The sequence below is a fragment of the Culex quinquefasciatus genome, chromosome 1 (genome assembly GCF_015732765.1).
Source record: "Culex quinquefasciatus strain JHB chromosome 1, VPISU_Cqui_1.0_pri_paternal, whole genome shotgun sequence".
In the NCBI taxonomy this organism is placed as follows: domain Eukaryota; kingdom Metazoa; phylum Arthropoda; class Insecta; order Diptera; family Culicidae; genus Culex; species Culex quinquefasciatus.
The window spans coordinates 121,043,345-121,069,091 of NC_051861.1; the positions used below are offsets into that span (position 1 = coordinate 121,043,345).

A 25,747-nucleotide genomic window follows, 5' to 3' on the forward strand; every position below is an offset into this window, starting at 1 on the left:
CAGTTCTTTTTCTGGAAAATACTAAAATTTTCACAAATTTTTAATTAAATTTTGTTTGATTTGTCTATTTATTATAGATTTTTTAAACACTAAAAAACCACAAATTACCATTTTTTTGAAAATTCTCTGATTTTCAAAATATGCAATATGGGTATCAAACGATGCGACAGTTTGTAGCCTTTTCCACTTTAGGCTGGTACAAATTTTGTTTAAAGTTTTTGGCTCCCCCCGCTTCAAAGTTAGCCCGAAAAATCAGAAGGCAAAAATGTGTGTTTTTGGAAAATACTAACATTTTCATAAATTACCGTATTCTTTTTCAAAAATACTTAAATTTAAAAGATTTGCAATTTTTCACTTTATTAATTTTTTTTGTAAATTACTTTTTTTAAAAACCGTATTATATTCCAGAATACTAAAGTTTTTTTTTTAAATTTACAACATGGGTATCAAACGTCGCAAAATGTTGTATGAAGCATGCACAATTTGAATATTTGTTTGTGTGCACAATTTGAATATTTGTTTGTAGCAATTTTACTTCGTTCGTGAAAATTTTAACATTTTACAAAAAAAACAAGCTCTATTAAATTGAAAAATCAAACAACATTTCAATTCATTTGATACTCAAGTTGCAAATTTTCGAAAAATAAACGGTAATTTGTGAAATTTTTAGTATTTTCGAAAAAAACTCTAACAAAGTTAATAAGCGAGGTTAGCCCTCATTTTTCAATATTTCATGATTTGGTTCGATTTTCGAATAGTGAACATGTTAAATATTGAAACTTGAAAATATTAAACAATCCGAGGTGAAACGATTTTATTTTTTGAAAATGTCGTAATGAAATTAGGACAAAATTTACACAAATCTGCATTTAGTTTCTCATTTAACAATAATTTTAAATATATGTTTATTCGACGTTTTTTCCTTAAAAAAAACATGCTCAAACTGTGCCAAAAGTACCACATGTCCTTTCCCCTTTCTTCCTCACACACCTCACCTCGCACCCCGACCAACCCCGACCATTCATCGGATGGAAAGCATTTTGACCGTAAAGCATAAAAACCTAAGCTCGAATCCGGGCAGTGGGTGTGGGACTGGTCCGTCCAACACTCTGGGGGGGACCGACATGGTTCGGTAAAGGTCGAAAAATTTATGCACCTCGTTTTTATTACTTTTGAGGTGGCTGCAAAATTTATTAAAATTCGTCCGCTCTGATAAAAGCTCACCTTTCTGGCTGTGTTTGGGAGGGGCTGGGAAAGGGAGGAAAAATTTCTGACCGAGTTACTTTGAAGGATTTTGAAGGGAAGGTAATCTTGATATTGAAGTTTTTGTCGAGCCATTAGTTTCGTTTATTGAGTTTTTAGCCTAGCATAATTTTAATATTTTTTTTTCACAAATCGTTAACTTTCAGAAAATAACTTTCCAGATAATTAATCGTTCAATTAACGATCAAATCGCGCTGCTCAAAAAGGTGAAAATTTGCCCAACAGGTAACAACGTCCGCCACCGCGAAGCTCAAATTCAATTGAGTCGATAAAATTTCACGCGAAACGGCTCGTGCACCCTCCTAATCGCCAAACATAATCGTTCTGTCCGATTAAGCAATTAGCGCTTGAACGAAGGTAGTCCTGAAACCTAAAACCAAAAACCACCACCAGAGAGAGAGTTGAAGTAATTATCCCGTTTTCCGCGGAATTTGCCAACCCCTCTCGGGAATCCTTTCGTGCTGGCAACACTGCCACTTTCACCACTAACCCGGTATCTGGTTCGGAATTATCGTAATAAAATCAAATGAAAATCATAATATCAATAGCAATTTGGTCGTCCTGCTGCTGCCACATTTCTTTTTACTTGTTTTTTTTTTGCTGACGACGATGGGGCCTTTGGAGTATTTCTGGGGAGCAATCTGCTACTTGGTTAGTACAAGCAGGTGCTTGGTCACACTTCTTGCTCACTCTGGTTTTTTTTTGTGAGGAGCAGGAGGAGGTTCGATTGAATTGAGGTTAATTTCTCGATACTGGACTTTTTGTGGTTAGGATTTGTACGGTGGGGATGGTATTAACCCTCACTTTTTCAAGCTGCATTATTTAATCTTTCTAAATTTAATTTTTTGACTTAATAGTTTTCCTAATAAAGAAGGATAGTTTTATAAGAAAAGGATAGAAGGTATTTTTTATTTTTTGTTAAACAATAATTCACAATGTTTCGACATTAGAAAATTAATATTCCCACATCAACACGACCATCACCATCTTTTTTTTTATTTTCTGACATATTTTAGGGGACATCAAATGCCAACTTTTCAAAAATTTCCAGAACGGGCAAAAAATCTTTGGCCGAAGCTTGAATTTTTGAATCAATACTGATTTTTAAACAATAAAATGGCTTTAACTTGAAAATGGTGCACTTTATCAAAATTTCACTACTTACTTAGTACTTTTTGATTGCAAATTCGATTTTACATCGAAAAATGAAGTCGAAAAAATTATAGGACCAATATTTTGAATTTTTGATAAAAATACATTGATTCAAAAGATTTTTTGCCCGATCTGGAAATTTCTGAAAAGTTGGCATTTGATGTCCCCTAAAATATGTCAGAAAAAAAAAGTTTTTTTGCAAATCTAGTTTTAGTGACAAAAAGTAAAATTAAATCAGTGTTGTCCTTCCATACCTACAACTTTGCCGAAGACACCAAGTCGACCAAAAAATTCCTTCAAAAGATACAGATTTTTGAATTTTCACATATCATTTTTGTATGGACAGCTGCCAAATTTGTATGGAAAATTATATGAACAAACTAATGATGCAAAATGGCTTTTTTTGGGCATACAGAAAGCACCAAAAAAGTTTCAAAAAATTTCGTAAACAATTGCTCAAAAGTTCTTTCTATTTGTTTAATTGTTTTTTAGAGATTTGCTCTATATATATTTAAAAAAAATCATGGTCTTTTTCACTTTTTTTTATTTGCCTACTAAAAGTAAATTGTATTGTTCAATTACTAAGCTTAATACTTTTTTCTCTAAGAAATCATAAATATTGGACTTATATTTTATATTATTTAGTTTGCTTTAATTATTTTTTTTAAATCAAGTAATTTTTTTCTTTTGCTTGGTTAACGCTTTTTTGTTTTCTTTTTTTAATTATCGTGTTACTCTTTATTTTATTATCAGTATTTTGATTTTATATGTGCTGTCTTTTTTCCAACTTACAACTGTAATTTTTTAAATCTTTTGATCTATAACTTTTGCACATGTTGAAGCCTTATTTGAAAATATTTAATTTTGCAAATACATGTTTTTAATTTATTTATTTTTGCTTTTAATGATGATTCTCTTGAATTTTTCCTCATGGACTTTTCTGTTTTTATTCAAAATTTCTGGTTTAGTTATGATATATATATATTGCCTTTAAATGACTAAATTTTTTTTCATTTTTCATTTTTTTATTTCTTGGTCTCAAAATAGTAGCTGCGAGTAATTTTCGATTTTTTCTTTTTCGTTTGCTTGCTTTTTGAAAAAATAAAAAGTATCAAATTTGAAATGTTAAGCCATTTCATTTGAATGAAAACAAAAAAAAAATATTTTGCAATTATTGATTTTCAAAATATCTACAAAACGACGATAATTTTTAATCGTGAACTTTTTTTGCTGGGTTTCACCAACATAAAACATATTTGAGCAATTCTCTGAGTTTTTGGTCATTCGATTTTTTTTTGTATTTTTTAATCCGGCTGAAACTTTTTTGGTGCCTTCGGTATGCCCAAAGAAGCCAATTTGCATCTTTAGTTTGTCCATATAATTTTCCATACAAATTTGGCAGCTGTCCATACAAAAATGATACGTGAAATTTAAAAATCTGTATCTTTTGAAGGAATTTTTTGATCGAGTTGGTGTCTTCGACAAAGTTGTAGGTATGAATATGGACTACACTGAAAAAAAATGCTACACGGTAAAAAAAAAGTTGTAGGTATGGATATGGACTACACTGAAAAAAAAATGCTACACGGTAAAAAAAATTTTGGTGATTTTTTATTTAACTTTTTGTCACTAAAACTTGATTTGCAAAAAAACACTATTTTTAATTTTTTTTATTTTTTGATATGTTTTAGAAGACATAAAATGCCAACTTTTCAGAAATTTCCAGAATGGGCAAAAAATCTTTGACCGAGTTATGATTTTTTGAATCAACACTGATTTTTTCAAAAAATCGAAATATCGGTCGCAAAAATTTTTCAACTTCGTTTTTCGATGTAAAAGCGAATTTGCAATCAAAAAGTATTTTGATAAAGTGCACCGTTTTCAAATTATAGCAATTTTTAGGTAACTTTTTTGAAAATAGTCGCAGTTTTTCATTTTTTAAAATTAATGCCCATGTTTGCCCACCTTTGAAAAAAATATTTTTGAAAAGCTGAGAAAATTCTCTATATTTTGCTTTATTGAACTTTGTTGATGCGACCCATAGTTGCTGAGATATTGCTATGCAAAGGCTAAAAAACAGGAAAATTGATGTTTTCTAAGTCTCACCCAAACAACCCACCATTTTCTAATGTCGATATCTCAGCAACTATAGGTCCGATTAACAATGTTAAAACATGAAACATTCGTGAAATTTTCCGATCTTTTCGAAAAAAATATTTTCAAAAATTTAAAATCAAGACTAACATTTTAAACGGGCCAAACATTCAATATTACGCCCAAATTTTTTGCGACCGATATTTCGATTTTTTGAAAAAATCAGTATTGATTCAAAAAATCATAACTCGGTCAAAGATTTTTTGCCCATTCTGGAAATTTCTGAAAAGTTGGCATTTTATGTCCTCTAAAACATATCAAAAAATAAAAAAAATTAAAAATAGTGTTTTTTTGCAAATCAAGTTTTAGTGACAAAAAGTTTAATAAAAAATCACCAAAATTTTTTTTACCGTGTAGCATTTTTTTTTCAGTGTAGTCCATATCCATACCTACAACTTTGCCGAAGACACCAAATCGATCAAAAAATTCCTTCAAAAGATACAGATTTTTGAATTTTCATGCATCATATTTGTATGGACAGCTGCCAAATTTGTATGGAAAATTATATGGACAAACTAATGATGCAAAATGGCTTCTTTGGGCATACCGAAGGCACCAAAAAAGTTTCAGCCGGATTAAAAAAATACAAAAATTAAAATTAAAGAAAAAAGACCGATTCCGTAGAGAACTGCTCATTTTTAATCGAGCCCAAACATGCTCATTTATCAACGCAAGAAAATGCATTTAAAATTGTTCACAGTTATCTATATATTTGTTAGAATTAGAATATTATTCTGTTTCTTTTTTTCGATATTTTTTGGCATTTTTTATTTTCATATTTTTTTCGTTTTATTTTTTAAGGCAAATTTGCTTTAAAAACCCGTTCACTGATTTTGGAATGGTTTTATTTTTATGTTTTATACTTTTACTATTGAAGTAAGGCGCTTTTTTAAATATTGTTTAAGGCGTACTTCTCTCTGTGACGTATAAAAATTTCAAAAATCTCATTTGTAAAAAAAACTTTGAATTATTGAAAACAAAATATAACATAAAATTATTATGTAAAATAAGCATTTTCTTTTTTTTAAAGACGCATGTTTCTTGTTTTTAATTTTACAACAGTCTTAACTGTGGTGCAAAAGACGCATTTTAAATCCTAAATAATGAATCAACATTTTAAAATGTACAAAAAAAAGTTTTTGAGAAATACACTTTTACTGATAAAAACTCAAATTAATTTGGATTTTTTCCGTGTATGTATTGTTCTTGAAGGTCCTTATCATACAAGGCACAACAGATGCCTTTTTAAGTCATCCAAAACTTATCAAACAATTTTAAGAACTGAAAACTATTTTTTTGTGAGAATTCAACACTTAGTGAAAGAAATTCAAATATAAAATCGGGATTTATTTTGTGTTCCTATTGTTTCTGAAAGGCTCAATCATAAATGATGTCTTTTTAAAATCCCTAAAACATTAAATAAATCAAAAATAAAAAATAAACTTATTTTTAGAACAAAACTTTTAGTAACAAAATGTCACAAAGGAATCGGGATCTTTTTTTCCCGCGTGCCTATTATTCCTATCGTGAAACAGGCTCAAAAGTTGTCTTTTTAAGTCACTTAAACATATCAAAAATCTAAAAACGTATTTTGAGAATTCAACTCTTCGTGTGAAAATGTCGAAAAAATCGTTATTTGTGTCTATTGTTTCTGAAAGTTATAATAAAAGATGTCTCTTAAAGTCCTTCGGAAATATAAAAAATATAATAAATAAAATATAACGTATTTTGAAAATTCAACTCACAGTGATAAAAAACAAAAAGTCAAATAAAAAATCTTTTTTTTCATGTATCTTTTGTTTCTGAAAGGCCTAACCACCCTAGTAACATTTTAGGTTTTAAGTAGGCCATAAAAGCCTATTTAGGTCGTATGAGGGTTGTCAGAACCATGATAAAACCAGTAAGTTTAAAAATGTTACTAGGGCATGAAAGTCTCCTGAAACATAAAAAAATAAATAAAATTTTATTTTGAGTACAAAACTCTTAGTATTCAAATGCCAGAAAAAACGGGATTTTTTTTCCGTGTGCCTATTGTTTCTAAAAGTCCTATCATAAAAAATGTGCAAAAGATGGCTTCTAAATCACCTGAACATAACAAAAATCTTTAAAATTAGAAAAATAAGAATTCAACTCTTTACAGAACATACCAAATCGATCAGAAAATGTCTTCTCAAGATACTGATTTTGGAACAGCATCTAACTCCATCTTGCCTGTAATGTTGGCATATCAGTACTTTGACGTTCCATGACAGTTCACAAAAAGCGTTTTTAACTGACTTCGAGTGATAAGTAGCTTAATAGGAAGTGAGCAAGCAAGTTTCTGTCAAAAGTTTTACAAAATAAGTTGTATAAATTGTGAAAATCAGCAAATTGGGTTGAGTAAGGAGCGAAATTTTCGACTTACAAACTTATCTGTTTTCAAATGTTTTGAAGTTTGTAGCTGATCTTGAAAATGTATTGTTACTCTTTTTTAGGGTTTATCTTTTGGGTCTCGTGGCGCAGGGGTAGCGGCTTCGGCTGCCGATCCCGATGATTAGGCTTAGTGATTTTTCACGCTCGAAAATTGCAAATTTCACGGGGACCTCAATTTCAGAACACCAAATTTCACGCAAATTTCGCGGAACTTGAAAAATGTTAAAATAACTCTGAAAATCCTATGTTTAAAGCACAGAAACTACCTTTTATGCTTCATTATGTATTATTATGTAAAAAAAATACTAAATTTGAATGCGACAAAAAATTCTTCCAATTAAAAAAATCCTCCTGGTTATTGGATGGGCTCTATATATTTTTTGAAACAAAATGAGTAGGGCACGCGTATTCTCATTTACTGAACTGCTCTTTTAATATTCGACTAACAAAGCTCAAATGTTTTCGCTAATTTGCTTCTGTTATATCATTTTATTGAATTTCATATCAAAACTAGATTTGTTCAGTCAAAATGAGTAAAATAAATTGAATTTTCTGCGTCATTTAGCCCATTAAACATATTTTTTAAGGGTTTTAGCTCATTTTTCAAAAACTAAATTTATAAACATTTTGAAAAATTATATAATTTTTAACAAAATCTTAATTTTTATTCTAAATGAAAAGAGAAAACAAAAAAGGAGTATTTTTAACTTTCAAGGGAATCATCTACCCAAATAAACAAATATCGTTAAAATTTAACAGGCCCAAAAAAAAATTGTTATGTTTTTAAAATATGATTCCAAAAATAAAAAAATACTCTTAATTTTATTTTGAATAAAACAAACTTTGATTTTTTTAATTTCTTTCAAAACTATACCTTTCAAATAAAATAGCACTAAAATTTTTAGTACAGCGAATGAAAATATTACTAAATTTTGCTAGTTTCTAAAAACTAAAAATCTCAACATTTCTTCAAATGGTTCATATCAACTTGACACACATATATAATCAAGCTTTTTAATTGAAAACTAATAAAATTTCTTTTCTTTTTGGGTGAAATATTTATTAAGTTGTTAGGCTAGTACAAATTTTATTAAAAGTTTTTGTCTACCCTCCCCCCCTCCCCATCCCTTCGAAGTTGGCCCGAAAAATCAGGGGACAAAAAATATTTTTTTCGAAAAACTTAAACATTTCAATGGATCAGCTAAAATAAATTTTAAATTCATTCCCCTGCGTTTTTCATTCCATTTTTAGAATGTTTGGGATCATTTTAAGAATGTTTGGGTTGATTTAAAAATCTTTCGAATTTTTGAAATTTTTCGATGTTTGTTATCGCAAAATGTTTTTTTTTTGCTAAAAGTTTTGTTTTCGTCAGATCTTACATTTTTTGAAAACTAATGATTGCAAAACTACTGAACTAGTGTAAAATGCATTTTAAAACCCTTTTTCCATGCAAATGTTGAAACTATGGCTTGTTATTTCAACATTTTTTTTTGCCCATATTTGCATTCAATGATTCGAGAAAATTGATAAATTTAACGAATTTCACGCCGTCTACGAAACCGTCAAAAATCATTAACCTTATATTAGTAATAAAACCAGGGTATTCACTCGCTTAATTCTACAGTAGTTCATGACATTATTTTTATTCCTTTTTGAGTTTGATAAGTTATTTTATGAAAAATCGTTACATTTTCATACAAACATAAAATTTCACGGGATTTCGCGGAAAAAGCCAAATTTCGCGGATTTCACGCTGTCCGCGAAATCGTGAAATTTCACTAACCCTACCGATGATGCTATGAGACGCGGGTTCGATTCCCGCCTTATCCACTGAGCTTCTATCGGATGGTGAAGTAAAACGTCGGTCCCGGTTTCTCCTGTCTCGTCAGAGGCGCTGGAGCAGAAATCCCACGTTAGAGGAAGGCCATGCCCCGGGGGGCGTAGTGCCAATAGTTTCGTTTTATCTTTTTTAAGTGTTTTCTATGGCTAGATATTTTGACCAAATCTTATTCCGTCTTTTTTCAATTTGAAAATGTTTCAGTCATTGTTTTTTGGTTAATTATTTTGAATGTAATTAATTATTCTTAGTTTTTTGAGTTTTTCAGAAAACCCGGAGAATTATTTATTTTTTCTGATTTTGGATAGTTTTAATTTTAAGCGATTTTTCGTTACAAATAGTAAAGTTTATTTTTCTCTCCTTATGATTATTATAATTGTATGTTTTATAAATGATTTTGGAATGAGGTGATTTTTGATTTTTGTTTTCAATTTAAAAGCTAGGTTAAATTTTATTTTCAGCGATGAAAATTCCGACCACAGAAGACTGATAAAATTAATAAATCCAGTATTTTTTATATTTAATGCATTTATTTTTATTTTAAAATCCTCACTCTCAAAATCCTTTCTAGGGTTAACACTCCCACGAATCGTTTCCCATCTGCGCTCTGTTTGCTCTGCTGGTGACAAGAATTTCCATCAATGGCAATTCGTCCCCAACCCCCACAGCAAAAAAATAAACCCCGTTCACCAACTCAGCACATGGAATTATCGGTTATTGCCAATTGAGGGGTGGCTCAGCCCATCCCTCGCCACAATTGATGTCCCGGACTCTCGTTTTTTTTTCTCTTAAATATCTGTCTGGTGTCCGGATCGATTGAACCCGAACCAACAGCTGGACTTGCACCCCGGACTGCACTTTGTTTGTACTGCTGCTGCAGTCAGTTATTAATTGCTGTTTATTGTTGGTTCAATAAAAAGCCATCCATTATGGGATTCCCAGGGAGGAGGTTGGACCTTGGACGTCCTTTTGGTTATTGATCTGGGTTGGACAGGCTGTGGTTTACAGCTTCTTTTTTTTGCATTTGTGGGAAATCAATTACAGGCACAATAATTGTATGAGCTAGTTTGGGAAAAACGGTTGGACTCATTAGTGCAAGAAGATGGACAGAGTCTGGGACAAATTATTCCAATTTCGTATTAGAACCATCTTCAAAGACGTGCCCTAATCCGGAGTCAGCAGCATTAAAATGTGTCTCGTCAGCAGTGCTCAGGGTTGAACTTCTGTTTGGAGACCTAGCTCTACGTCAAGAGCACCAGCCATAAAAGTTGTCTCCAAACTTCTTGATGAATTCCTACAAGGAATTATTACCAGGGGAGACCAAAGTTTTGCGGCACTCGTCATAACTCGCCAAAGACTACATCCCCCCTCTAATCAACCCCTCGAGAGGACTTCGACTTGATGACTCTATGTAACCGAGCAATAACCGGAATTCTGGGAAAAGACACAGACTATAAGGATAAACAGTAATAACAATAATTATAATACCCCCAGCAGTCCTGGCTCTGCCCTCGACTCGTGGGTCGGATGATGATGGTTCTCGGAATGCTTCCCATTCAGCGAACTAATGAGTTTGAGCTTTGAAGAGATTCCACCCCCGTTCCAGCAACTCCTCTCAATCGGCTTCCAGGGTAGAGATTGAATCGTTTTCCCCGGCACGACACACACAAACCCCTTACGCACACGCAAAACGTATGTTTTTATGTGTTATTTATCGGCTTTTGCGCTAGATTAGATTAAAGCGATAAGCTCGTGCCAAACATTGTCGATGGAGCTCCTTTCAACATCGTCATCGACAGGCAGCTCGGCAGAGCTTCCGAGTTTGTGAATGGGCACGGAAAGTCTATTTTTCAGCGCAAAAAAACGACATTTTGAGACGGTCGTGATGGTTGAGACGGTTAAATTTATTAAGAAGATTATGGCGTTTTAGACTATTGAGACGGTTAAATCTATTAAGACTAGAAGGTTGAGACGGCCAACACGCTTAATATGGTTGTTAAAAACAGGTTGAGACGCTTACTCAGACAGTTGGGACGGTGAGACACAATTGAAACGAAAGAGATGGTTAGAAGCATGAAAACTTTTGAGACGGTTAACACTGTTAAGACAGTTGAAGCGATGGAGGCTGTCATTTTAGGCGGATAAAACTGTTGTGATGGCTGTGACGGTTAAGACGGTTTAGACGTTTGCTGTTTTGAGACTGGTTGCAGAGATAATTGAGACGATTGAGACGGTTAATATGTTTGAGACAGTTTTATACGGTTGAAACAAATTGATTGACGATTGGTCTAGATTTGGACTGTCGAGTCGATAAGCCAATTGAGACGGACACGTATAGTTGAGAAGGCTAGAAGTAGTTTTGCAGATTGACTCAGACACCTGAATATTTTAAGACGATTGAGACGGTTAAACTGTTGAGACGGTTGTTCAAGCAAACTGTTTTGAACATTGATACTCGGGAGACTGTTGAGACGGTAAGATTTTTGAGACGGCTACGATGGTTGAGATTGTTAAGGAAATTATTTGATGCTTTTTATTGAGACGGCCAATACGCTCAATATGGTTGTTACAAACAGGTTGAGACGCTTACTCAGAAAATTGGAACGGTAAGAAGTTTGACCCTGTTGAGACGATTGAAACGGAAGAGATGTCGCTAAGAGTGCTGAGACATTCGAGACTGTTAGCACTGATAGGACTGCCATAGCGATTGACACTTTTGTGAAAAGCGATTTTGAAAATTAACTGTTTAAACGGCAGTGATGGTCAATTTGTTTGAGACGGTTAAAACGTTTGAAACTTTCAAAACAGTTAAGACAGTAAATTGAGACGGTTAACATTGTTAAGATTGTTGAGACGATTCAAACTGTTGAAATGGTTGAGATGGTTAATACTACAGCGACAGTTGAGACGGCTGAGACGGTTGACACTGTAGAGACGTTTGAAACGGTAGAAATGATTAAAAGTGTTAAGACATTTGAGACTTTTAATACTGTTGAGAGTGTTAAGGCTATTGAGACTGTTGAGACGGTTAAGACTATTGAGACAGCTGAGACAATAACACTGTTTGAGACGATCGTGATGGTTGGGACGGTTAAACGTTTTAGGGCGGTTAAGATGTGTTGGACTGTCGAGATGATTAAAAATTAGGAGACGATTAAGACTGTTGAAAATTATTGCGACGGTTAACTCTCTCAACAGACTGTTGAGACGGTAAGACGGTTGACACTCTAGAGACGATTGAAACGGTTTAAAGCGTTAGGATACTGATAGGACTATTTGAGCGATTGAGATTTTTAATAAAGGCAAAGACGAAAATTTGCTGTTTGAGACGGTTGTGATGGTCAAACTGTTTGAGACGGTTGTGATGGTAAAACTGTTTAAGACGGTTAAAACGCTTGAGACGGTTAACGTAGATAGGACTATCAGTCGAGACTGTTAACAATGTTCCGATTGTTGAGACGATTAAGACCTTAGAAATGGTTCAGACGGTCAACACCACACCGACAGTAAAGACGGTAAGACGGTTGGCACTGTATAGACGATTAAAACGGGCCAAATGGTTAAAAACGTTAAAACTGCTAAGACATTTGAGGCTGTTAATACTGTTGAGGCGATTGAATCTGTCGAGACGGTTAAGACTGCTGAGACGGCTGAGACAATAAAACTGTTTGAGATGGTCGTGATGGCTGGGACGGTTAAACTTATTGAGACGGTTGAGATGCCATGGACTATTGAGACGGTTAGAATAGTTTAAAACTATCAATTGAGACGGTTAAGACGCTTTAGGTGGTTGTGACTGTTAAGACTGTTGAAATGGTTGAGACGGTTAATTCTACTCAGATAGTTGAGACGGAAGAGATGGTTAAAAGCGTTAAGACTGTTGGGACATTTGAGACTGTTAACACTGTTGAGAGTCCTGAGGCGATTGAAACTGTTGAGACGGTTAATACTGGCTGAGATTGTATGACTGTTTGAGATGGTTGTGATGGTTAGGACGGGTCAACTCATTGAGACGGTTAAGATGTGTGGGACTATTGAGACGGTTGAGATTATCAGTAGAGATGGTTGACAATGTTAAGATTATTGAGACGATTACGTCTGTAGAAATGGTTGACACATCAAACACTACACCGACAGTTGAGACGGTAAGACGGTTGACACTGTATAGATGATTGAGCTGTAACATTTGAGACTCTTGAGACTGTTAAGGCGAATGAAAATGTTGAGACGGTTAAGACTGTTGAGACGGTTAAGGCTGTTGAGACGGCTTAGACAATACAAATTGACGTGACGGTTGGGACGGTTAAATTTATTGAGACGGTTAAGGTGCTTTAGACTATTGAGACGGTTAGGATAGTGAAGACTATCAGTTGAAACGATTAAGACGCTTTAGATTGTTGAATGTGTTCAGACTGTTTAAATGGTTGAGACGGTTAATACAATTCAGACAGTTGGGCGCTTTAGACGGAAGAGATGCTTAAAAGTGTTAATACTGCTAAAACATTTGAGACTGATAATATTGTTGAGACTGTTAATATTGTTGAGAGTGTTGAGGCAATTGAGACGGTTAAGATGGCTGAGACGTTAAGACTGTTTGAGATGGTCGTGATGGTTGGAATGGTTAAATTCATTGAAACGGTTAACATGTTTTGAAATATTGGGACGGTTAAAACAGTTAAGACTATCAGTTGAGACGGTTAAGACGCTTTAGATGGTTGTGACTCTTAAGACTGTTGAAATGGTTGAGACGGTTAATTCTACTCAGACAGTTGAGACGGTAAGATGGTTGACACCATTGAGACGATTAATACGGAAGAGATGGTTAAAAGCGTTAAGACTGTTGAGACATTTAAGACTCTTAATACTGTTAAGAGTGTTGAGGCAGTTAACACTGTTGAGATGGCTGAGACGGTAAGACTATTTGAGATGGTCGCGAGGGTTGGGACGGTTAAACTTATTGAGATGGTTTCGATGCTTAAGACTATTGAGACGGATAATCAGTTAAAACTATCAGTTGAAACGGTTAAGATGCTTTAGATTGTTGATGCGCTTTAGACTGTTGACATCATTGAGACGAGCAAGACTGTTTAAATGGCTGAGACGGTTAATTTTACACAGACAATTGGGACGTTAAAATTTAACACAGTTGAGACAATTGAACCGAAAGTGATGGTTAGAAGTGTTAAGACTGTTGAGACGATCAATACTTTTGAAGCGATGGAGACTGTTGAGACGGTTAAGGATGTTGAGACAGCTGAGACGGTTGAGAATGTTTAGATGATTGATAGGCATGGAATGCCTGAGACGGTTAATGTATTTGAGACTGGTTGCAGAGACAATTGAGACGGTTAAAATGTTTGAGACAGTTTCATGCGGTTGAAACAAATTGATTGAAGTACGACGTATAGTTGAGACGGCTAGAAGTATTTTTGCAGATTGACTCAGACACCTGAATATTTTAAGACGGTTGAGACGGTTAAACTGTTGAGACGGTTGTTCAAACAAACTGTTTTGAACATTGATACTCGGGAGTCTGTTGAGACGGTTAAGATTTTTGAGACAGCTACGATGGTTGAAATTGTTAAGGAAATTAAAGCGATTGGGACGCTTAGGACAGTTGAGACGGTTAAGAAAGTTGAGACTGTTTTGACGATTGACCCACTAAAAAAAGTGAAGACGGTTAAGCTGATTGAGACGTCTACGATTATTGAGACGGTTAAGAAAATTGAGAGTGTTGGGACAATCAACTCAGATGAGACACTCAGGTCAATCAAAACAATTTCGAATCAGAGTTTAGACATTAATTCGAGTGGGACAGTTAAGATGCTTGAGACGATAACGATGGTTGAGACGGTTAATCAAAATTAAGACTATTTAGACGATTATTTCAGGTGAGACGGCTGAGTAAAATAAGACGATTGTGGCTGTTCAACTGTTGAGACGGTTAGTAAAAAAAACACTATTTTGACAAATAAACCAGGCAGGGATGGAATAGTCTCAAAAAAATCTTTTTCGCTTGCGAACATACTTCACCCGCGAAAGAGAGAGGAGGCAAATCACGCAAAAGATAATCGCTCCCGAACTTTTCCAAAAAATCAATCTGTAGATGATTTTTTGTGATTTTCCTTGCTAGCATCACTTAAAATTTATTTATTTAGCTTTGTTTACAATAATTGCCCAACTACAAAAAGTGACAGTTCATTTATCGACCTGTGACGTTACACATGCAAATGTAGTAGTGAAAAAGATGTTCCGCCAAATAATCAAGATGATGAATTTTTTAGATTCCTTTTACCGATCTTTCGTGCGCGAGAGAGGAGAGCCATGCCCCTTTTGGATTTTTTCTCTTCATGAACGTCCAAAGATTTTCTTTTGATGATGATTATTCCATCGCTGAAACCAGGTGAGAAAGTGGGTTCGATTAAGCTGATTGACAAAGTTGAGACGGTTAAGGTTATTGAGATGTGTTTTTTTACAATTATCGAAACGATTAATAAAATTAAAGCTGTTGGGATAGTTGACCTGAGACAGAAGAATTATTTAGGACAATTGAGACGCCTAGACGAAAGTGGAGACAATTCAGCTGATTGAGACTTGTTCGATGGTTGGGACGATGGTTGAAAACAAACTCAGATGAGACAGTTGAATCAATTAGAACAATTGAGACGGTTAAGACAGTCTTGAAATTAATTTGGGTGAGACAAGATAATTCAGTTAAGATGATTGAAACGTTTTCGATATGAGAGACGTTTAAGCAAATTTGACAATATTGATACGGTTGATCTAGGAAAAACTGCTGAGCTGATGACGGTTGAGACAGCTAAACTATTGAGACGGTTAGTACAAAAAAGTAATTTTGACAAATAATCCAGGTGAGACAATGGGGACATTTTGTTGATTAGATGGCTGAGACGGCCATTTTGGGACGATTAAACTATTGAGACGGTTAATAAAAACAAACGGTTTTGAAGATTGATACTTGGGAATTAATGGAGACTGGAAAGGTTATAAAGACTTTTAGATGAAAGTAAAGATTGTTGAGACGGTCATGTCAGTTGAGACAGCTTTGACGATTGATTCTGATGAGACATTTGAGACGGTTAAGATAAATGAGACGTTTACGATGGTTGTGATGGTTATAAATATTGCTACTTTTAAGGTGATTTATTTAGGTGAGACAGCTGAGTATTTTAAGACGATTGAGGCGGTTAAATGCATAAGACTGTTAAGAAAATTGCGGCTGCTGAGACAATTAATCCGGTAATACAGCTGAGTACTTTGCGTCGCTTAGAACAGTTAAGACGGTTACAATTTAAAAAAACGGTTGAGACGGTTAAGAGACTGTTAAGCAGATTGAGTCTGTTGAGATATGGTTTCAGCTGAGTTTTCAAGACGATTGAAAAATTTTGGACAGATGAGACGGTTAAGATTGTTGAGACTTCTTTGACGATTGATAAAAATAAGTCAGTTTAGACGGTTAAAATTAAGACAATTACTACTAAGGCTGCTGAGACGGCTGAGACGCTTGAAATTATCAATCATGTCTACTTCTGACTTTATCAAATTTCACGATTTTGACCTTCCAGTGCATTGCACACAAGCTCCCCTCCCCTCTTCCCCCTCCCCAAACCTCTCCACCCCTTGATAAGGGCTGGGACAGCCTGCAGGCCTGTTTGTACGTGTTTGTGTCTACTCACCGGGTCTGTGTGTACCTTTCCACTTTGGATTACTGACACAGTTCGTTTGTACGTGTGTGCGCCGTTGATACCACAGTGTAACTCTCCCTCCCTGGTTTGTAATATGTATCACTTTGTTGACGTTTCTGCAGCCTCAGCCCCGACACTTTCCGGCACCGGATGTTGTTCGGTGGAAAATTGATGTTGTGTCGCTTTGCGTTTAATTGCCTCTCTGCAGAGAGGTAGATTAGGGTAGTCGCAATGAAATGTGAGCCCGCTCAACCCCTTTTGGGTTCCGGAAATTGAAGCGCAACATTGTTGTGCAGAGTAGGTCAACCCCCTAATCGATTTCTTGATCTTTTATGTCCAACTTTTGCAGTGGTCAACGCGGGTTATCACGAGAAGCGACTGCTGCACAACCTGCTCGACAACTACAACGTGCTGGAGCGGCCCGTCGTCAACGAGTCCGACCCGCTGCAGCTGAGCTTCGGGCTGACGCTGATGCAGATCATTGATGTGGTGAGTCGTTGGGGTCTTTTTTGTTTTGGTCTAAGGTTTCAGGAAGTTAGAGAACGTCAAGAAATTTGACTTGAATAGCGTCAGCTTCACGGAAAACAAGTATTCCACAAGTCGACTCTACATTGAACATTGATCATGATTTCGTGAATAAAGTGTATGGCTTTGTTCATGGCTCTGATTTTAAAATTCATAATTACGATCAAAAAATGTTAAGGTGAATAAAAATTTACGATTTTATGAAAAGGGTGCCGAATTTAATATGTTATTACTTTGAGCTAAATTTCCACGATATTTTTTCAAAATAATTTTGAAATAAAAACCGATTCCTGGTTTTGAGCTTAATTTACACTATATATTTTTGACAACGTGAATAACATTCACGATTTTTTGACAAATATTCATGAAACTGTGAACAAGATTCATGAATGTTTGAACTATGTTCATGAAAAAATTAACGTAATTCATGAAACCATGAAAGTATAAGTAAAACGTGAATTTTGAAGTGTTCATGTTATCATGAATAATGTTCATGGTTTTTTTTACCTAAACTTTATAAATTCAGGAAATTATTCATGAAGTTGTGAGTTTAATTCAGGAATTCTTTGAAAAACAAAAACTCACGATTTTGCGATCAATTTTTATGAAATCGTGAATAAGATTCATGAAAGCATGAACATTGTTTATGACACAATTAACGCAATTCATCATGAAAATATATCGAAAACGTGAATTCTGATGTGTTCATGTTGTCGTGCATAAAGTTGATGATTTTATAATTAAAAATTTATGACCATGATAAAAAAAAATAGTGTGAAAAATTCACGGCTTCCGAAAAATGTTCATGAAATCGTGAATTTGATTCATGAACACATTTTTAAAATTTCTGACTTTTGAGCATAATTAACATGATATATTTTCGATAACTTGAATAATATTCACGATTTTGCGATCATTTTCATGAAATAGTGGATAAAATTCAAGAATGTGTGAGCTATATTCATGAAATAGTGAACGCAAATTATAAAAATCATGTAAATATATCGAAAACGTGAAATCTGATGTGTTCATGTTGTCGTACATAAAGCTAATGATCTTATGATTAAAAATGTATGACCATGATAAAAAAAATCAATGTGAAAAATTCACGAATTCCGAAAAATGTTCATGAAATCGTGAATTTGATTCATGGAAACATTTTTGAAATTTCTGACTATTGAGCGTGATTAACATGATATATTTTCGATAACTTGAATAATATTCACGATTTTGCGATCAATTTTCATGAAATAGTGAATAAAATTCATGAATGTGTGAACTTTATTCATGAAATAGTAAACACAATTTATAAAAATCTTAAAAATATATCGAAAACGTGAATTCTGATGTGCTCATGTTGTCGTACATAAAGTTCATGATTTTATGATTGAAAATTAATGACCATGATAAAAAAAAATCAGTGTGAAAAATTCACGACTTCCGAAAAATGTTCAAGAAATCGTGAATTTCATTCAAGAACACATTTTTAAAATTTCTGACTTTTGAGCATAATTAACATGATATATTTTCCATAAAATGAAAAAATATTCATATATATATTTTCGATAACTTGAATAATATTCACGATTTTGCGATCAATTTTCATGAAATAGTGAATAAGAATCATGAATGTGTGAACTGCATTCTTGAAATATTAAACGCAATTTATAAAAATCATGAAAATATATCGAAAACGTGAATTCTGATGTGCTCATATTGCCGTACATACAGTTCATGATTTTATGATTGAAAATTTATGACCATGATAAAAAAAATTAGTGTGAAAAATTCACGACTTCCGAAAAATGTTCAAGAAATCGTGAATTGCATTCAAGAACACATTTTTAAAATTTCTGACTTTTGAGCATAAGTAACATGATATATTTTCGATAACTTGAATAATATTCACGATTTTGCGATCAATTTTCATGAAATAGTAAATAAATTTCATGAATTTGTGAACTTTATTCATGATATAGTGAACGCAAATAATAAAAATCATGAAAATATATCGAAAACGTGAATTCTGATGTGCTCATGATGTCGTACATAAAGTTTATGATTTTATGATTAAAAATTTATGACCATGATAAAAAAAATCAGTGTGAAAAATTCACGACTTGCGAAAAATGTTCATGAAATCGTAAAATTGATTCATGAACACATTTTTAAAATTTCTTACTTTTGAGCATAATTAACATGATATATTTTCGATAACTTGATTAATATTCACGATTTTGCGATCAATTTTCATGCAATAGTGAATAAGAATCATGAATGTGTGAACTATATTCATGAAATAATGAACGTCATTCGTGAAACTATGAAATTATAAAGAAATCGTACATTTTCATGTGTTCATGTTGTCGCGAATAAAGCTTATGATTTTATGATTTAAAATTCATGATTATGATCAAATAATATTCAAGCGTGAAAAAAATTGAATAAATTGAATAAATTTCATTAATGAATTCGTTAAAAAAATAACTATTTTTTAATGAATTTTCATGATACTTTTCGATAACGTGAATTAAATTCACGATTTCATGACCAAGTTTCATGATATCATGAATAAAATTCATAAAAGCATGATTAACAAAATCGTGCATCATGAAATTTGTTCATGTTGTCGTGAACAAAGTTCAAAAAATATTTCATTGACAATTAAAATTCACAAATTCATGAAAATAGTTCATGAAAAGCATGAATTCACGCAAATAATACCTGAATGTGAGCTTTACTTCCATGATTTTTTTTCGAAATTTTTAGGAAAATTTGCGATTTTGACAAACTAACTTTTCCACCCCCTGTCCAAGCTTCCACTGAATATTTCGCAACGCAAACAGCTTAAGCTGTTTGTCCTGACGGTTCCGGACGGGTGCCTTTTTTGGTCCACGCGAACCCAGTGTTTGTTGGTCAGCAACACTCTCGGCAGCAAAAAAGTAACAACTCTCAAGTGCAAGTACTTTGCACCCATTGCTGGGGAGTTTTTCGCTGGGCGAAAAAGTGCGGTTGTTTGGACAACTTTTTCTCTCTCTGTTTTTGTACCACTCTTCACAGTTCTGACCAGACGTGTTTTGTGTGTGTGTGTGCCTTTTATCATCACCTAGTAGTAGTGGAGGACCCTTCCCTACCTTGGAGTCCTCTTTTTCAGAACTTCCTCATCAAGCTTGGGAGTCGCTATGAAATTTTAATGAAGTACACGTCGTGTTTATGATAGCCGGTCTCGGCCTGAAAAGAACTTGGGCGGGAAAAAAGTTTTTCTCGGCAACTAGATGGGTGGGTGCTCTTACCGAACCATGGTCTAACATTTTGAGGAAGGTTGGTGAAACGGTTAAATATTTTTATTGAGACGGTTAAAATTGTAGAGACTTTTCAGACGGTAAAGGAACATTAAGACGGTGGTCATGAACAAGATTGTTGAGACGCTCAAAACGGTTGTAGATCTTAAAGTGGTTGAGAATGTTGTGACGGTTGAGACGCCCAAGACGTCTAGGACGCTTAAGTTAGAATATGGTCCTAAAAAAATTCTGAGACTATAAACGCTTGAGACGGTTTTTTTTTTTTTTTTTGTCGAGCCATAATACCACTGCGACCAATTATAGGAATATTGTGGTGTGACCCTTTTTTTATAGCAGATAAGTTCACCCAGCACCATTTAGCGTGAAGAGCGTTACTTAAAAGCTGCATTCGTCCCAGTTAGGATCGACTCGTTTGATAAAGTCGATTACCCTACTAGGACTCGCTTCCCAAATATCTTTGGGTAGCAAAAATCCTTTCCTAAAAATAAAATTCTTCTTTGAATAAGAGCACTGCATTCACACAGCAGGTGCTCTGATGTTTCATTTTCAATGTTGCAAAAACGACATCTTGAATCCTGTAATTTGTTCATTTTAACTAAATGATACCTACAAGGGCAATGACCAGTTAATAGACCAATTATGATCCTGAGATTTCTTTTATCCAGTTTTAGTAAAACTCGAGATGATTTTTCACAAGGATAAATAAACCTTTTTGATTGTCTACAAGCTATAGCCGCATTCCAATTAGACATTACCATAGATGTTTCCCAACGTTTTAATTCCATTTTCAAGGAACAGTCTGGTAATCCAAAGAAGGGTTCCGGTCCAATCAGGTTTGTTCCAGATCCTTCCCTGGCTAGACAGTCTGCCGCTTCATTACCATCTATTCCGCAATGTCCAGGAACCCAATATAGATTAACAGTGTTTTTTAAAGATAATTGTTTCAAAAGCATAATTGCTTCCCAAACTAGTTTTGACTGACAGGTATACCCTTTGAGTGCATTTAGAGCAGCCAGACTGTCTGAGAAGATACAAATATTAGAATATCTATAGTTACGATTTAAACAAATATGAATACATTCAATAATTGCGAAAATTTCAGCTTGGAAGACTGTTGGATATAGACCCATCGATATAAATTTCTTAATCCCAGGGCCAAAAACTCCAGCTCCTGTCATATTATGCATTTTGAGCCATCCGTGTAAAAGACAATAGAGCCTGAACGAAGAGTTGGGCCTCCTTGTTCCCATATGTAGCGACTTGTTGCGACCACATTAAAGGGAACATCGTAGTTGGCCCTAGTCGGCATCCAGTCTACTATTGAGTTCAACGTAGGATTCAGATTAAAGGTTTTGAGGAGCTCTAAATGACCCGTCATATCTTTTCCTGAATCTTTACGGACCGGTTCATCAATAATGCACTTTTAACAGCTTGTAATTCAATGAACTGATTAAGAGGAAGTAAATTCAACAGAGCATTCAGCGCCTCCGTAGGAGTGCTATTCATAGCTCCGGTGATTGAAATACATGCCAATCTTTGAAGTTTGCTTAATTTTTTCTGAACAGCTGTTTGTTTAGTCTTTTGCCACCAGACTACGGCGGCGTAAATAATCCTTGGTCGAACTATACATGTGTAAATCCAATGTATCATTTTGGGACGAAGTCCCCATTTTTTTCCAAAAGTATTTTTACACACCCAGAAGGCGTTAATTCCTTTATTTATAACATTCTCTAAGTGAGGGTTCCATGTAAGTTTCTTATCTAAAGTGACACCAAGGTACTTAACTTCAGATTGAAACTCGATCGTTACCCTACAGAGAGAAAGTTTTTGTAAAGAAGTATTTGTTCGTTTTGTAAAAGGTACAATCACGGTTTTGGCAGGGTTAATCCCAAGACCTTCACTCCTGCACCATTTTGAAGTAAAATTTAACGCTGATTGCATACGATTTGTTATAAAATTATTTAACTTTCCGCGAACTATTATACAAATATCATCTGCAAATCCAACTACTTCAAATCCAAGTTCAGCCAACTTTTTCAGTAGTTTATCAACTACTAGCGACCACAATAGAGGTGATAATACTCCACCTTGTGGACACCCCTTCTGTGGTCTTATAACTAGCCTCTCACCACCAAAATCAGCTGAAATCTCCTGTTTCTAAGCATAGTCTCAATCCAATTTATGACACATAAATCAAAACTCCTTGACTCCATTGCTGAACGCATTGAACAATGGGAAGCATTGTCGAATGCTCCTTCAACATCAAGAAATGCGCATAAAGCTAATTCTTTGTTTAATAATGATTTTTCTATTTTCGTTACTAAGCTGTGTAATGCCGTAATAGTTGATTTACCACTTTGATAAGCAAATTGCGATTTGCTAAGAGGATAATTTTTTAAGTATGTTCCTTTAATAAAGTCATCTAATATTTTTTCCATGGTTTTTAATAGTAATGAAGAAAGACTTATGGGTTTGAAAGATTTAGCATTTGTCTTATCTTTTTTTCCAGCCTTAGGTATAATACGACCCGTACTTCTCTCCAAGCTTTGGGAATGTAGCCTAGAGAGATGCTGGCTCTAAAAAGTTCAGTTAATCGTATACTAATTTTATCTTTAGCGTGTTGCAGTAGGGCTGGAAAAATTCCATCTCTACCAGCAGATTTAAACGGTTTAAATGTGCTTATTGCCCATTCAACTTTGGATTGAGTGAATATTTCACAGGATTTCAAGTGGGCGTTTTCAGACCAATCTTTTGTCGGTCCTTCACCCTCCGAAGCCTGATCGCTTTCACTCGATACCACAATTGAATCTGGGAAATGAGCTTTCATCATAACTTCTAATGTTTCAGAACTGTCTTGAGTAAAACTGCCATCCGCTTTTTTAAGATTCCCTAAACCATTCGTATGGTCCTTAGAGAGAGCTTTCTGTAATCTTGCAACAACTGGTGTGCTCTCAATTTTCTCACAAGAGCGGTTCCAGTCTTTACGTTTAGATTTTCTGACTTCAATATTATATTCAGTTAAAGATTTCCTGTATGAATCCCATAATCCAGAAGCTTTTGCTTTGTTAAATAACTTTCTTGATCTTTTTCTTAACGCAGCTAGATTGTCGTTCCACCACGACACCTCTCTGTTTGAAGAATTGTGTTGGAATGGACAGCTAGCGGCATAAGAGTTTAAAATACCGTTTATCAGATGAGAAGAGGCGTTTTCTAATTGATCAACAGTTCGTATTTCACCGCCAGAATTAAATTCATAAACATCAATACATTTTTTGTATAAAATCCAGTTTGTTTTCTTAGGATTTCTATAATTTGTTTTAATAATATCTCCTGCATTATATTCAAACTCAATTTGTCGATGATCTGAAAGCGATTCTTCATCAGATACTTTCCAGTTTAAGATTTTTCAGAAATAACTTCACTGCATAAGGTCAGGTCTAAGACCTCTTGCCTAGCAGCAGTGACGAATGTTGGAGTATTTCCTGTATTACATACATTAATTCTGTTTGTTGTTATAAAATTTAATAAGTTTTCGCCTCTTTTATTGATATCTGTGCTGCCCCACACAGTGTGATGGGCATTAGCATCACATCCAAGTACAAATTGTTTATTAGTTTTTCTACAATAAGAAACAAAATTTATTACATCAGAAGAAGGAACCTCTTCAACATCTCCGGGAAAATAAGCTGAAGCAACATAAACCTCAGTTTTCCCTCGTGTTGTCGGCACTTCCATTCTAATTGCAACAATGTCTTTAGTAATAAATTCAGTAACAGGAATGAAATTACAGTCATTTTTTAAAAGAATAGCTGCTCTGGGATTGGGTGAGCTGTCATCATACAGAAGCTTACCGGTTCGAGCTGAAATTCCTTTAATTTTATTATTATTTACCCAGGGCTCTTGTAATAGGCCCACGTCGATTTTGTTTTTGGTAAATCTTCTGCTAAGTACAGCGGAAGCCCCCTTAGCATGATGGAGGTTTACCTGAATAAATTGTATATATTTAATCATTGCATATTACTTCCGTCTTCGTGGGGCATCGGATGATCCACCTTATCGGTTTGACGGTTAGCCTGTATTAAAATATTGTTATTTGAAATTAATCTGGGAACTTCTCCAGCAGAACACTGAGCGTTGGTCACCCTGGAGTCCTGCATGGAGTTCTTCCCAGTAACATCATTGTCGGTTTTTAATCTGAGGTCTTCCGAATCATAACACTGGGCGTTGGGCACCCTGGAGTTCAGTTCGGATTGCTTCTCAGAGAAATCATCATTTGACTTACCCTTACCCTGGCTAGGGTCCCCACCTTTGGCGCAAGATCCAATTGTCTGGGATGTAGCAATCATAGATGGGCCAGGCTCGCCAAACTCATGATCATCGACATCAGAATCCACCTCCATCCGATCGATTGGATTCAGGCCAGCCACTTCCTGCGCACCAACATTGTCCGAGCGGCCCTTCCTAATCAGCGTCTGCCCGAACTTGAAGTTGACAACAAACGATCTTGCTTCGAGCAGCTTCATTGAAGCCATGTCAACCGTGAACGCCCATTCTACATGGTCGTTCCTGACCGTGCGCTGAAGGATCTTCCACATAGTCGTATCCATGTCATCGTTTTGGCTCTCCAAAAAGCCCAGGATCGTCTCGTTGTCATCGTTCTTGCTCCGATAGAAGAATCCAAGAAGAACCTCCTGGCGAGGCATATTGGCCTCGTCGAGAGCTTCAAGCTCGGCACCCCTCCATGGAGTGATTTGTTGAACTGTAGTTCTCACCCAGTCCGCAGTAGCTTTGTCCTGGCAAGATAGCAATATGTGCCCAGTTTTTGCCTTGCAAAACACAAATTTGGGTTTGAAAGGCTCTCTACGTTGACTAAGCACCTTCCTCAACAGCACTTTTTTTACAGCCTCCTGTTGGTCTGGTGACAGCTCGGTTTCTGGGTAACCTCTAGGGATGACCCCGAGCCTGACCCGGCTCGCAATTTGGGCGCAAGTCGGCGCTGGTAGATTATCCCGGTGAGCCTTGGTAACACCGGTAGTTTGCGCACCGTCCGGATTTTTTGAAGACCCGTCACCTTGTACGGCACTCCCTTGTGGACCATCCTGCTTCTTTGTTGACCCTCCTGCTTGAACGTTTCCCTTTTGCACCTTCCTGCTTCGTAGCGGACCCTCCGATGTTAGCTTTCTCCGCTTGTACACCACCAGGCATCGTCCCCCCAGATTGAACGGTCCCTCCTGAAGTGCCAGCAGTCTCGTTCACGTTCCGTACCCTTTTCGAGTCAGGATTTGCTGGACTTTTCGACGAATCCAATTCAGGATCTCGCGTTCGCTTGGGGTCGAAGTCGCTACCTTCAATCGGGCTTCTTCTTTACTCATACCTTTCTTCACCAATTTTTGTAC

At 35.2% G+C, this 25,747-nt stretch overlaps 1 protein-coding gene across 1 annotated transcript in view; it reads left to right on the forward strand.

The window, feature by feature from the left end:
• Positions 1 to 25,747, forward strand: part of LOC6051581 (neuronal acetylcholine receptor subunit alpha-7) — a 388,913-nt gene that overhangs the window by 76,518 nt on the left and 286,648 nt on the right. Inside the window, exon 2 of the mRNA XM_038249413.1 lies at positions 16,874 to 17,013. Within this exon, the coding sequence (XP_038105341.1) occupies positions 16,874 to 17,013 (140 nt within the window). The remainder of the gene's footprint in view (positions 1 to 16,873; positions 17,014 to 25,747) is intronic.